Source organism: Phaethon aethereus (assembly GCF_964289735.1).
Source record: "Phaethon aethereus genome assembly, chromosome: W".
Classification (NCBI taxonomy): domain Eukaryota; kingdom Metazoa; phylum Chordata; class Aves; order Phaethontiformes; family Phaethontidae; genus Phaethon; species Phaethon aethereus.
In genome coordinates, this window is record NC_138581.1 from 12,067,511 (window position 1) to 12,082,922 (window position 15,412).

Here is a 15,412-nt window from a genome sequence, read left to right on the forward strand (position 1 = left end):
TAGTGTCTGATAACTAAATTGTTAGGGTCTTTAAGTTTATACGAAAGTTAGTATCTCATTGTGCCTTTGGTTCAAGAGAAACAGTGGCACCTACTGAATCATTGACACTATTTCCTGCAGGACTTCAGTTTTTTTGGAGGCCTTCCATGTGAGTATTTGCCAGGACTTAATTTGTTTAGATTAGGATGCTACAAATCGTACAAAAGGTGTGGTCAAAGCATAAGGCAGATATCTATAAAGCCAGTCTCTCCTACTTGTGAAGGATGTAGATATTGCTATGCTAAAATACTTGAAAAGGTGAAGTTCCCTGAAGGAGGTTCAGAGCTTACTTCGTTTTCTATAAAATTTTTCTGAAATTCAATGTATGCAACTTGACATCATGTTATTTTTTTGTGCAGTCAGTAACTGCAAACCTCACCAAAAAAAGGTTACATATGTAAGAGAGCAACTGATGCATAGAAACGGAGCTTTAAAGCATTAGTTGCTGATGAGTCAGAAAACATGTTTTCAGAGGGGAAATGCAAAACGTGAGTTAAAAAGCTCCGAGTGATCATCTAGCCGAGGCGCTAGCTCTATACATTTTACAGACTCTTGCGCCACCTACCTCTAAAATTCTTTGTAGTTGCGTTTTGTTTTTTATAAAACATGTTGGTTCTAATTTAAGAATCACATTTGTCCTGAAAAACAGTTTGAGTGCAATAATATTGGGGACTTCAGGAATTATAAACAAACTCATTTAAGATGTGAATCTGCAATATATTTAACTTAAACAACATGATTTCAAATGAGAGTCCCAAAGGGAATATCAGGTTTTTCTAGTAGACAGTTGTCTTAAAAACTGAAATAGTTATACAAGCTAACAAAACCATAAATTTTTACTGAAAACAATAATATATTCTATTAATCACTTAAATTTTTATTGTTTTAAAATGTCTTCAACGTCTATAGATATCTTAAACTTTAAATATTGTCTTGGTATCCCTTTGAGCTGATATTAACAGATTCGATTTGCAGTTGAATCTTCCTGTGAAGTAAGGCTGCTGCTGCCCCTGTGGGTCCGCCATTTGTTTTGATTCCTGGACAAAGTTACAGCTAGTACAAAACAAATATGCATGACTGTAGTGTGACTAGTATTGGCTGTTTTTCTTAAAATGACAAAATAAATTGTTAATAATAAGCATTATATAGCATAACAATAGATGTTGTATTTCTAGAGCCAGCCCTGAAAATAGGTTAACCTCAAATAAACAAATTGAGCATCTGCTCAAATGTATATGGGATCAGCAAGTGGGTTGTTCTGTTGGTATAGGCAAGCCGGCAATATCTGTCCTATTTGGTGGTGGTGGGGAGGCCTAAACTTGTACAACTGAATAGCATCTATTTTGCTCTGAGTTCCTGTAGCTAATATGACGACTTAGTGACTTGTTTTTGTTTACAGTCACTTCAGAATACAGCCAAAACAAACCCCTAAGACTTTTAGATAAATATTTCAGGTTATTTGGGCTAAATTTAGGGCTACGCAAAGTGTTGCTCCATTGATGTAAGTCAGGTTTGCAACCGTTCAAAGTTGAGGAAGATTTACCTATGTTAGAAGACTTCAGTAACATAGGGTTTGTTATTGCTGATCCTATGTTGTGCCTTTAAGAACAGGCAGTATGTAGGTTAGAATGGAAAATAACCCTCAAGTACCAAACTGCTCTGGGAGGTCAGTTGATTGTGTGTGTCACCCATCTGTCTTTATTTTCCACGGAACTTATTTGATTATGCTGAGCACAGCTTGGCTCAGTATTTAGACAAGGACCAAGTATTTCCTTTCTTGACTTGGTATGATACTGAACTTGCAGGCCCATACACTGCTCTGTACAAAGACTTCTATTCATGGTAGGTAAAGATGAATAGGCCTGCTGATTTGAAATCCCAATACACAGGAGACTTTAGCTCAGTTAGCTCTGTTCATCTTTAATTTTTTTCCTTTGTTTTATTTTGTGGGTTCTGTGGGCTTGACTTAACAGTGTGTTTTGGTAAAACTCATATGCACAGAGTGAGCAGTCATATTACAGACTACTTGTGCATTACTGTCTCTTCTTAGTGAAGGACTTGAATTCTTTGAGTGATGAGGTGTTGGAACCAGTTCCATTAAAAGCAATTTTACTTTCTTCATTTGGTCTGTTTACCCTGTAGGCATTCTTGGAATGCCAACATAGCAACATTGGCAAAGTTCAAGATGTTATTGTAATTGATTCAGAGTTACTATCCACCAGCATGTATGCAGGCTCTAAGACATCAAATTATGCATTTTGTGAACACTGGATATAGCAAATGTGTGCTATTAATTCTAAAAGCCTGCAGTTCTTGCAGAGAATTATTGTCAATCCTATGATTATCTGAAAATTTCCGGGTAATGTCTGTTTGGGAAAGTTAGTGAAATTGAGCTTAGTTCATATAACCATAGAAAACAGTTTAAATTACTTTTTTTCTCTGTTTTTATTTAAGGTCAACCTTTCTTCAGTGAGGAATATAGTTTTCAGTAGTAATAGATTACTATTATCAGTGTGTAGTATATCTTTAAATTAATTATATACTTGAAAATCGTGCTTTTGGTACTACGCTGAATTATAAACAAATTCACCTACCAAACTATATATGTAAATATATACATTGTCTTGGGACTCTGTTCATTGACAAGTGGACATCTGGTTAGAGTTGCATTCTCTGTTTTAAAAATTTGAATAAATATTATTGTTGAAACTTTAAATCCATAAATCCAGTGTTTCAGATTTGTGCCTGGTTTTCACAATCACAAGTTGTCCATGTTTGGCATATAAAGATCATGCATACATGTGTACATGTTAAGGGGAGCATTGTGTGATTTGATAGTAGAGCATCTTTCCTAACTTCTGTATGCTTTTAATATAATAATAATGCTTTTAATAGAATCATAGAATCTTTGGGTTGAAAGAGACCTTTAAAGGTCATCTAGTCCAACCCCTTGCAATGAGCAGGGACATCTTCAACCAGATCAGGTTGCTCAGATCCCCGTCCAACCTGACCTGGGATGTTTCCAGGGATGGGGCATGTACCACCTCTCAGGGCAACCTGTGCCAGTGTTTCACCACCCTCATTGTGAAAAATTTCTTCCGTATATCTAGTCTGAATCTGCCCTCTTTTAGTTTAAAACCATTACCCCTTGTCCTATGGCAACAGGCCCTGCTAAAAAGTCTGTCCCCATCTTTCCTGTAGGCCCCCTTTAAGTACTGGCAGGCTTCAATAAGGTCTCCCCAGAGGCTTCTCTTCTCCAGGCTGAACAACTCCAAGTCTCTCAGCCTTTCCTCATAGGAGAGGTCTTCCATCTCTGATCGTTTTTGTGGCCCTCACCTATGCATGTCAAGAACCTTCAGAGGCCATCAAGTTGAGCAGGTGTAATAAGTTCTAACTTGACTTGTGGAGCCTGTTCTCTTTCTGTTACTGTGGAACAAAAGAGCAGAGTTCTGTTGTTAAGAGTACTGGGTTTTAAGATCATGTGAATTTGAGGATATTTGGTATGGAAATCATTGAGTGTGTAAACAGTAAGTGTTAGAGTGCTGCTAAAAACATTCTTAGGGTAAAAAAACTATACTGTTCTTGTCCTTAACAAAAAACAAGAAAACAAAAAACCAGCACCCCCTCAAAAAAAAAAAGGGGGGGGAAGTTCTTAATAGAAAGAAGTTAAGGTGAAATGGTAATGCAGGCAAGGTACTTCAAGACTAACTTCAGATCTGCTCTAATTCATGTCAGATTGATACGTTTTTATGCTTTTTAGGAGGCTGTGCCCTTGAATTAATTCACTTAATGCTTTTTTTTTTCTTTCTTAGGGAAACTAGGCCTCTGTCCATCTACATGATAATCTTGTGTTTCTGTGTTAATGCCCCTGTGTGTTCTTCCTACTGATGCCCCTGTTATGTCCAAAATTGATATACATTTTTACATTATTGTTACTGTATTCAGTTACTAGAGCAGTACAATCAACTAGTTTCTGTGAATATGTTAGGTGCTAGGTGTGGAGAAACATTACTTTTCTACAGTTTCAAGCCCTTTTTTATGTTTGGATGAAACTGAACATGTTTGTGATATTGTAATGTACTCTATTGTAGTACTCTATTGCGATGAAGTCAAGCTTGAATTTTTGAACAGTAAAACAAATTGTCTAAAACCATTGTTTGTAGTACCTATATATTAATTAAAAGGGAAGAGTTAGTGCAGTAGGAGAATTAGATGGAAATGTTCATCATTTGCAGCCAGCTGGCAAGACTTTTAACTTTACCTGCTTCTGGTTTCCTTAAGTGCCAAGCTATTATAAAGTATTATCTCTAATTTACTGATAGTGTTATCTAGTTCAGTTGTACAAATTGAAGATTTAACTACTCCAAAGATTCTTTTCTTATAACTGCCTTAATATGTATGAATTCCCATTGTTGTCTCCTTTCTCTTCCTCCATTTGCTGTCAATTGCATATGTTTAATTTGAGAATTTGAGACACTGAGGTGATGCATACTGGATTGACACCTAAAGTTCTGTTTAGGGTAAAGAAAATTGAGCTAGTTGTCTTCACTGCTCACATCTAACAGTTTCCAGAGTTTATGCTGTTTTCATTACCATGGCGCTGGAGCGCCTCATTCCCAGAATTCTTTGTTGCCAGTAAGAGTGGTGGAGTCCTATGAAAGCTACACACATAAGACCTGTGGGAATAAGAATACAATTGCTAGTAATGACTCTTGTCCCTTCACTGTTTGAATTTAAATAAACTTTTTTTTTGCCATTTGCTATGGGGAAATGGTCTTGCAGTTTAGTTACAGTTAACAATGAGAGATGAAGAATAATGAAGAGGGATCTTTGCTCACAGAGGATGGTAAAAAGTCCTCTCTTCCATCCTCCCCAACTTTATTTTGCAATACAACCAGTAGTGATTTCTGTCGAACTTCAGCCTAGGGCTAATCTTCTTCCAGTACTGGCAGAGATTGGGTGATGCTGAAGACTGAATTGTATTAATCTTTTTACATTTTCTTTTTTCAGAAGCAACATATTAGATACTGAAAACTTAAAACAAAAAAATCCCCACACTTGTATTGAAAATGGTTTTCAGAATTCTTTTGGACAGATACATAAATGATTCTCTAACCTCTGCCTCAGCAAAAAGTGTGCTGTAGATGTGCTAATCTATTATTGATGATATCTTTGTTAACAGTAATCAGGAGACTTGTTTGCAAAATATCTTAGGTGATAACCTAGGTTTTGTATGGTCTTCTGTTGTGGATGAAAACGCAGAAGGGCTGTTTCTGTTCATACCTTCTCATGCAGAAGTCTCGAGGTTGTACTGAATGCAAGTGATGCTGATGAAGAGACCTGATGCCTCTTTTTTTTTTTTTTTTTTGCAGCTCTGCTGGGCTTTTAGAATCATAGAATAGTTTGGGTTGGAAGGGACCTTTTAAAGGTCATCTAGTCCAACCCCCATGCAATGAGCAGGGACACCTTTAACTAGATCAGGTGGCTCAGAGCCCCATCCAGCCTGACCTTGAAGAGAATATGAAGATAATATAAAACAAAATTCACTGTAGAATGCAATGTAGATATGCTTCAGTTAGGCAAAAGTATGGCTTGGTATTCATAATAGTCATCTTATACTGGCTGGAAAGATATCCCCTGCACATGTGGATCATCCACATTGATTATTGTAGGAGTTCTTTTGTGGTCCTAGTACACAGGCTGTTGTATTAATTTCTTACTGTAGTGCTGTTTTTACAGATCATCTGATTACCATGGCTGCATGTTAGTAGAGAAAGGGAAGTATATATGCTTTGATACCTGCTTACTGGCAATATTAGATACTGTGTGGTTAAGCTCTAGAAGTGTCTTGTTTCCTTAACCGCATGGATAAATAGCTGCTTCTAAAAATGTGTAACAGTTTTTAGGATTAAGTAAACAATGTTGATTATACTACTGCATCAGCATTCTGATGTAAATGAATTACAGATCTACTACACAACTAAATTGTGGAATTCACTGTAACAACCCATTGTGGAAAACACGATAGTAAATGAGTTTGGATAAATGTCATTACCCTCTGATTTGGGACAGTATGGTAGTTATTTATTCTTATGCATCTACTTTGTACCAAATTATGAGGATTTCTGCTGGTTTTATGTTGCAATAGAATGTATATTTGTACTGGTTATGGCTGGGAAAGAGTTAAATTTCTTCATAGTAGCTTGTATGTGACTATGATATTGATTTGTGATGAACACAGTGTTAATAATACAAGGTTGTTTTAGCTATTGCTGAGCAGTGCTTACACAGAGTCAAGGCCTTTTATGATTCTTACACTTCTTCACAAGAAGTTAGGAGGGGACACAGCTGGGACAGCTGACCCCAACTGACCAAAGGGATATCCCATATCATATGACATCATGCTCAGCAATAAAAGCTGTGGGGAGGAAGGGGGGTTATTTGGAGTTACGGCATTTGTCTTCCCAAGTAACCGTTACATGTGATGGAGCCCTGCTTCCCTGGAGATGGCTGAACACCTGCCTGCCCATAGGGAGTAGTGAATGAATTCCTTGTTTTGCTTTGCTTGTGTGCACGGCTCTTGCTTTACCTGTTAAACTGTCTTTATCTCAACCCATGAGTTTTTCTCACTTTTACCCTTCTGATTCTCTCCCCCATCCCACTGTGGGGAAGCGAGTGAGCAGCTGTGTGGGGCTTAGCTGCCAGCTGGGGTTAAATCATAACAGTTTTCTTAAGAATAATTAACCAGAAAAATGCAGAGCGGGAAGCAACTGCCTACATAATTCTTCTGCAGGAAAGGGTCTAGACGATATAGCTGTTAAAGGAGACAACACTGTTAAACTGATATTTTTCCGTAACTATTTTCTAACTTATAAATGGGAATATAGCTTGCAAGATGTGGAATTTCTCCTTTTGTTCTAACTATGGATAAGAATTCATATGGAATATTGTGGCCAGTTTTGAGTCCTACACTTATAGAAATATATGGTTGGATTTGAAAATCCAGAGAGTGGTGGGAATGGTTATATTAGAAAACACAACCCTCAAGGAAAAATTAGCTGTACTGCATCCCTTATTCTGAGGAGAGAAACAATCTGTTTGCCATGTCTGTAGTGGACAGGACAATGAAGAACAGGATAGTGAAGCACTGAAATAGATTTCTTTGAAGAAAACTATTGAGTCTTTATCACTGGGGATGTCTGAGAACAGGATGGATAAATATGTCTGTATTGGGTTTGTGTGGCAAGGCTGGGGGGGTGGTGCAGCTGCAGGGGTGGCTTCTGTGAGAAGATGCCAGAAGCTTCCCCCATGTCCAACAGAGCCAATGCCAGCCGGCTCCAAGACAGACCTGCCACTGGCCAAAGCCGAGCCAATCAGCAACGGTGGTAGCGCCTCTGTGATAAAATATTTAAGAAGGGGGAAAAAATGCTGAGCAACAGCAGCCAGAAGAGAGAGGAGTGAGACTATGTGAGAGAAACAACTCTGCAAACACCGACGTCAGTGAAGAAGGAGGGGGAGGAGGTGCTCCAGGCGCCAGAGCAGAGATTCCCCTGCAGCCCATGGTGAAGACCACGGTGAGGCAGGCTGTCCCCCTGCAGCCCATGGAGGTTAACAGTGGAGCAGATATCCACCCTGCAGTCTGTGGAGGACTCCACACCAGAGCAGGTGGATGCACCCGAAGGAGGCTGTGACCCTGTGGGAAGCTCAGTTTGGAGCAGGTTTGCTGGCAGGACCTGTAGCCCTGCAGGGGACCCACCCTGGAGCGGTCTGTTCCTGAAGAACTGAAGCCTGTGGGAAGGACCCATGCTGGAGAAGTTCGTGAAGGACTGTATTCTGTGGGTGGGACCCCATGCTGGAGCAGGGCAAGAGTGTGAGGAGGAAGGAGCGGCAGAGACAATGTGTGATGAACTAACCACAACCCCCATTCCCTGTCCCCCTGTGCTACTCGGTGGGAGGAGGTAGAGAATTCAGGAGTGAAGTTGAGCCTGGGAAGAAGGGAGAGGTTGGGGGGAAGGTGTTTTTTATGTTTGTTTTTATTTCTCATTATCCTACTCTGATTTGTTTGGCAATAAATTAAATAGCCCAAGTTGAGTATTTTTTGCTTGTGGTGACAATTGCTGAGTGATCTCCCTGTCCTTATCTCGACCTGTGAGCCTTTTGTCATATTTTCTCTCTTCCCTTGTCCAGTTGAGGAGGGGGAGTGATAGAGCAGCTTGGTGGGTACCTGGTGGCTAGCCAAGGTCAACCCATGACAATGTCTGAATAATTTAGGTAAGTAATCCACTTCAGGTAGGAATGGATTAAATGGCTTCCTAGAATGCTTGTAAGCCTAAATATTACTAGTATAAAGGTTGCTGAGTTTGCGTGGCAGTTGGCGCAGGGAAGGAGTGCAGGAAGGGTGCAGTCTGCAGCTCCTTGCTCTAAAAGCTCTCTCAACTGGTGGTTATTGCCCTCCCAGAAGAGGACCTAGCTATGGTCTCCACTCGGCCAAAAGCCATCTCCAGAAGGAATATGTCGACCCAGATGGAGCTCCCACACAAACATACAGCTATCCAGGAGGGGGACAGAGGGCTCAGTATGCCGACCGCACCCAACCCACAGGGAAGTCTGCTGCCTCCCTGGGGCCCGGGTGAGAGATGTTACTAGGAAACTCCCTGGTCTGGTATGGCCCGTTGATTACTACCCACTGTTGGTTATGCAGGTTGGTAGTGATGAGATTGTGCAAAGAAGTCTAAAAGTGATCAAAAGGGACTTCAGGGCACTGGGGTGATTGGCTGAAGGATCAGGAGCACAGGTAGTGTTTTTGTCAATCCCTTCAGTGGCAGGGAGGAATACAGAAAGGAACAGGAAAACACACCTGGTTAACACATGGCTCAGGGGCTGGTGCCATTGGTGGAATTTTGGGGGTTTTGACCATGGGGCAGTTTACATGGCACTGGGCATGCTGGCAGCAGATGGAGTTCAGCTATCTCCAAGGGGGAAAAGGATTCTTGCTTATGCATTGGCAGGGCTCATTGAGAGGGCTTTAAACTAGATTCGAAGGGGGAAGGGGATGAAACCAGGCTCACTAGAGATGAGCCTAGGGGTGGCATGCCAGAGTTGGGGGTGAAATCGATAGCCCAGCTCAAGTGCATCTACACCAATGCACACACAGCATGGGCACCAAACAGGAGGAGCTGGAAGCCATTGTGCAGCAGGACAGTTATGACATAGTTGCCATCACAGAAACATAGCGGGATGCTTCTCATGACTGGAGTGCTGCAATGGATGGCTATAAGCTCTTCCGAAGGGATAGGCAAGGAAGGAGAGGCGGTGGAGTGGCTCTATGTTACGGCGTTTTTTGATTGCATAGAGCTCAATGATTGTGATGACCAAGTCGAGTGCTTATGGGTAAGGATGAGGGGAGAAGAAAACAAGGCAGATATCCTGCTGGGAATCTGTTATAGACCACCCAACCAGCATGAAGAGGCAGATGAAGCATTCTACAAGCGGCTGGCAGAAGTCTCGCATTTGCTGGCCCTTGTTCTTGTGGGGGACTTCAACCTACCGGACATCTGCTGGAAGTATAACACAGCAGAGAGGAAACAGTCTAGGAGGTTCCTGGAGTGTGTGGAGGATACCTTCCTGACGCAGCTGGTGAGTGAGCCCACCAGGGGAGGTGCCTTGCTGGACCTGCTGTTTACAAACAGAGAAGGACTGGTGAGAGATGTGGTGGTCGGAGGCCATCTTGGACTTAGCGACCATGACATGATAGAATACTCAATTCTTGGTGAAGTAAGGAGAGGGGTCAGCAAAACCACTACCATGGACTTCCGGAGGGCAGACTTTGGCCTGTTCAGGTCACTGGTTGAGAGAGTCCCTTGGGAGACAGTCCTGAAGGACAAAGGGGTCCAGGAAGGCTGGACATTCTTCAAGCAGGAAGTCTTAAAGGCGCAGGAGCAGGCAGTCCCCATGTACCACAAGATGAGCTGGTGGGGAAGATGACCAGCCTGGCTGAACAGGGAGCTTTTGCTGCGACTCAGGGAAAAAAAAAGGAGAGTTTACCACCTTTGGAAGAAGAGGCAGGCAACTCAAGAAGAGTACAAGGATCTTGTTAGGTCATGCAGAGAGAAAATCAGAAAAGCAAAAGCGCAGCTAGAACTCAATCTGACCACGGTTGTAAGGGATAACAAAAAATGCTTCTACAAATATATTAACAAAAAGAGAGCCAAGGAAAATCTCCATCCTTTATTGGATGCAGGGGGGGAACATTGTCACCAAAGATGAGGAAAAGGCTGAGGTACTTAATGCCTTCTTTGCCTCAGTCTTTAATAGTTAGACCAGTTATCCTAAGGTTACTCAGCCCCCTGAGCCGGAAGACAGGGATGGAGAGCGGAATAAACTCATAATCCATGAGGAAGCAGTTAAGGACCTGTTAAGCCACCTGGACACCCACAAGTCTATGGGGCCTGATGGGATCCACCCGAGAGTACTGAGAGAGCTGGCAGAGGAGCTTGCCAAGCCACTCTCCATCATTTATCAGCAGCCCTGGTTAACAGGGGAGGTCCCAGAAGACTGGAGGCTTGCCAATGTGACGCCCGTCTACAAGAAAGCCCGGAAGGAGGATCCTGGGAACTACAGGCCTGTCAGCCTGACCTCTGTACCGGGGAAGATTATGGAGAGGTTCATCCTGAGGGTGCTCACAGGGCATGTGCAGGACAACCAAGGGATCAGGCCCAGCCAGCATGGGTTCATGAAAGGCAGGTCCTGCTTGACCAACCTGATCTCCTTCTATGACCAGGTGACCCGCCTAGTGGATGAGGGAAAGGCTGTGGATGTTGTCTACCTGGACTTTAGTAAAGCCTTTGACAGCGTCCCCCACAGCATTCTCCTGGAGAAACTGGCGGCTCGTGGCTTAGACAGGTTCACTCTTCGCTGGGTAAAGAACTGGCTGGATGGCCGAGCCCAGAGAGTTGTGGTGAATGGAGATAAATCCAGCTGGCAGCCTGTCACAAGTGGTGTTCACCAGGGCTCAGTTTTGGGGCCCATCTTGTTCAATATCTTTATTGATGATCTGGATGAGGGGATCAAGTGCTCCTCAGCAAGTTTGCAGGCGGCACCAAATTGGGTGGGAGTGTTGATCTGCTCGAGGGCAGGAAGGCTCTGCAGAGGGATCTGGACAGGCTGGATCGATGGGCTGAGGTCAACTGTATGAGGTTTAATAAGGCCTAATGCCGGGTCCTGTGCTTTGGTCACAACAGCCCCATGCAACGCTACAGGCTTGTGCAGGAGTGGCTGGAGAGCTGCCTGGTAGAAAGGGACCTGGGGGTGCTGGTTGACAGCCGGCTGAATATGAGCCAGCAGTGTGCCCAGATGGCCAAGAAGACCAACAGCGTCCTGGCCTGTATCAGAAATAGTGTGGCCAGCAGGAGTAGGGAAGTGATTGTGCCCCTGTACTCGGCACTGGTGAGGCCCCACCTTGAATACTGTGTTCAGTTTTGGGCCCCTCACTGCAAGAAGGACGTTGAGGTGCTCGAGTGTGTCCAGAGAAGGGCAACGAAGCTGGTGAGGGGTCTGGAGCATAAGTCTTATGAGGAGCAGCTGAGGGAACTGGGGTTGTTTAGTCTGGAGAAAAGGAGGCTGAGGGGAGACCTTATCGCTCTCTACAACTACCTGAAAGGGGGTTGTGGCGACGTGGGTGTTGGTTTCTTCTCCCAAGTAACTAGTGATAGGATGAGAGGAAATGGCCTCAAGTTGCGCCAGGGGAGGTTTAGATTGGATATTAGGGAAAATTTCCTTACTAAAAGGGTGGTCAAGCATTGGAACAGGCTGCCCAGGGAAGTGATAGTCACCATCACTGGAAGAGTTCAAAAAAACATGTAGGCATGACACTTCGGGACATGATTTAGTGGTCATGGTGGTGTTGGGTTGATGGTTGGACTTGATGATCCTAGAGGTCTGTTCCAAGCTTAATGTTTTTATGATTCTATTTACTAATCAGTCATTGCAAGATTAATATTTGGGGTTCCAGTATGAGAGTTCACTAAGATGTTTGAAATAGGATTCTTTTAAAAATTAAGTTTGCCATGCTACTTGAAAAGTGTGAAATAATGTGAGCTTCTAGAGAGCTTCCTAACTGTCTAAGATCCTTTCAGAAACATTTAGTCTACTGATTAGTCACGTTCAATAAATTGATTTGGTTTTCTTATATTTGTCTTTTTATGTTTGTTGTCATTTAATCACAGCAAATGTGCCGAAACCAGGACAATGTTTTGTGAACTAATTACTTTTTCTGCGAGTGTACTTTTTTATAGAATAATGAATCTCAGTCAGAAGTCAGTCAAAGCATAACAAGATTGTTATTGGCTAAGAAAGCAGGAAGAAATACAATTGCTTTTCCTGGTTCAGTTGTTTTAATGAAGGTATGATTTCACGGTCAGCTGAAATATGTGGCTGTTCACCATGCCCTGGGCTGTAAGCACATTTCATGTAGCTGTCTCAAGTTGAATGAGAGAGCTGAGCCACCTAAGAAATAATTTTTGACTGTATAGAAAGGGTTCCTAGTTTTGACATGTGAAAGGTAGCACTAATATGTCCAATAAGAAAGGATGCTGCTCCTTTCAATGCCTGCACAAATGTGGACTGAATTAACATAATGTGTTGTTGCATCCTCAGTGTGTCAGCAATGGATGGTTTCAATGGCATGTGTACTGCTATATATTTATTGCATCATGGGTATGTGCCTGACTGAAATGACAGTATAGTCTTTAAGTGGAAGCCCATTTTTGTTATTGCCAGCTATATATTTAGTGATCTAGATATGAAACACTTGTACAGAAAAAGAATGACGTGATTTCCCATCTTCCTTTGGATAAAAAGAAAGGTGAGAAAACTTAGTGAAGTGTTTCTAGGTTGTATCAAGCGAAACATATCGTGCAAGTGGATTAATATAATAAATGTGAGCAAAATAGTTCTTCCTTAAATTATTTTAAAAAATAATAGTTCATTATTCAATTATGTAACTCTACAATATTAACTTCTGTTTAGTTCAAGGAAGAAATCTCTAAGCATTTCAAGTCCCATACTGATCAGCTTGTTTTGATATTTGCTGGAAAAATTTTAAAAGATCAAGATACTTTGATTCAGCATGGGATTCATGATGGACTCACGGTTCACTTGGTCATCAAAACGCAAAACAGGTAACCTGACTGACGAGCAGTCTTCTTTTTACCTCTAAGTAGTAAACGTATTCTTAATTCCTAGTGTGATAGCTTTCTGTTGGGCAAACTTAGGTTTGACTACAATGCATTCAAAAGCAATACAAATACTCCTGCTATTGAACAAGAGAAGCAACCCAAATTCTGTAAGGTTGTGTCCCTAGATATCATGCTTATGCCTTTTAATGTTATTTTCTAAACTGAGCCATTACTATTAAATCACTTGAATCAGCTCCTTAGTTACAGTTGGTGCAGAATACCAGTCTGAAGACAATCTGAACAGTCTTTGATCTGTTTCACTGCATGGTAGCACCCATGTTTATGCCTCTGCAGTAGACAGGTGTGGTGAGCATATGAATTGGGCAAGCAGCCTTTAATGCTTGTGCTAGTTTATGATGGCATTAACTTTGTGTAACTACATTGTTACCGTGCTCTTACAGTCTTAAAGAATATTGAAATTCTGATATTAGTCTTGTGATGAAATAAGACTTTAATTTAATTTGACGTTCAGTCGGGTGTCCTACTAAAGGTGTGGCATGGAATAAAACCTGTATTATAGATCTTGCTAGCCTTCTCTTCTTTAAGCCCCAGATATGGAGTTAGTACTATTTGAGGGGGTAGGAGTACATCAGGATCCCTAAAGCAAGGTAAGGACTGAGGAAGCAATTCATTGACAGGCACCCCAGGGATAGGATGAAAAGGTGGTAACGGTTGCAGTGATGCCTATCCATTTTCTTAATGTTAGAAACTACTGTTCTGAAGAAGTGATGAGATTATAGATGTCTGAGAATCACAGTATGGTTGAGGTTGGAGGGGACCTCTGGAGGTCATCTGGTCCAACACCTCTGCTCAAGCAGGGCTACCTAGAGCCAGTTGCCTGGGACCATGTCCCGGCTTTTGAACATCTCCAAGGACAGAGACTCCACAAGCTCCCTGGGCAACCTGTTCCAGTGCTGTCACCTGCAGAGTGTAAAAAAAAAAAAAAAAAAAAAAAAAAAAAAAAAAAAAAGTGCATTTCCTTATGATCAGACAAGAACCTCCTGTGTTTCAGTTTGTGCCAGTTGCCTCTGGTCCTGTCACTGGGTACTACTGACAGGAGGCTGGCTCCATCTTCTTTGCACCCCCCCTTCAGGTATTTATATACACCGATGAGATCTCCCCTGAGCCTTCTCTTCTCCAGGCTAAACAGTCCCAGCTCTCTCAGCCTTTCCTCATATGATTCTATGTTCCAGTCCTTTCATCATCTTTGTGGCCCTTTGTTGGACTCCCTCCAGTATGCCCATGTCTTGCTTGTACTGGGGAGCCCAGAACTGGACACAGGACTCCAGGTGTGGCCTCAGCAGTGCTGAGTAGAGGGGAAGGATCACCTCCCTCGACCTGCTGGTAATACTTTGCCTAATGCAGCCCAGGATACCATTAGCTTTCTTTGCAGCAAGGGCACATTGCTGGCTCATGTTCAACTTGGTGTCTGCCAGGACCCCCAGGGACTTTTCTGCCAAGTTGCTTTCCAGCTGGGTGGCCCCCCGTATGTACTGGTGCCTGGGGTTGTTCCTCCTCAGGTGCAGGACTTTTCACCATTTCCCCTTGTTGAACTTCATGAGGTTCCTGTCAGCCCATTTCTGCAGCCTGTCAAGTTCCCTCTGGATGGCAGCACGACTCTCTCACATATCAGCTACTCCTTCCAGTTCTGAGTCATCAGCAAGTTTTCTGAGGGTACACTCAGCCCCATCATCCAGATCATTAATGAACATATTAAACATGATTGTACCCAGTATTTAACCCTGGGGTACACTGCTACCTCCTGGTCTCCAGCTAGACTTTGTTCCACTGATCACCACCCTTTCCATCTAGCCACTCAGACAGTTTTCCATTCTTTTCACTCAGCCCCTACTTCATCAGCTTCTCTATGAGGATGTTATGGGGGTCACTGTTGAAAGCCTTACTGAAGTCCAGGTAGATAATGTCCACTGCTCTTCCCTCATCTACAGGGACAGTCATTTTGTCACAGAAGACTATCAAGTTGGTCAAGCATGACTTCCCCTTGGTGAATCCTTGGACTATTCCTGAGGGCTTTCTTGTCTTTCCTGTGCCTGGAAATGGTTTCCAGGATTAGCTGTTCCACCACCTTCCAAAGGATTGAGGTGAGGCTGGCTGGCCCATAGTTTCCTGGGTCTTCT

At 42.6% G+C, this 15,412-nt stretch overlaps 1 protein-coding gene across 1 annotated transcript in view; it reads left to right on the forward strand.

Moving 5' to 3' along the window:
* Positions 1 to 15,412, forward strand: part of LOC309415179 (ubiquilin-1-like) — a gene marked incomplete at both ends in the record, with an annotated part of 38,220 nt that overhangs the window by 677 nt on the left and 22,131 nt on the right. Inside the window, one exon of the mRNA XM_082012620.1 lies at positions 13,066 to 13,217. Coding sequence (XP_081868746.1) covers positions 13,066 to 13,217 — 152 coding nt within the window. The remainder of the gene's footprint in view (positions 1 to 13,065; positions 13,218 to 15,412) is intronic.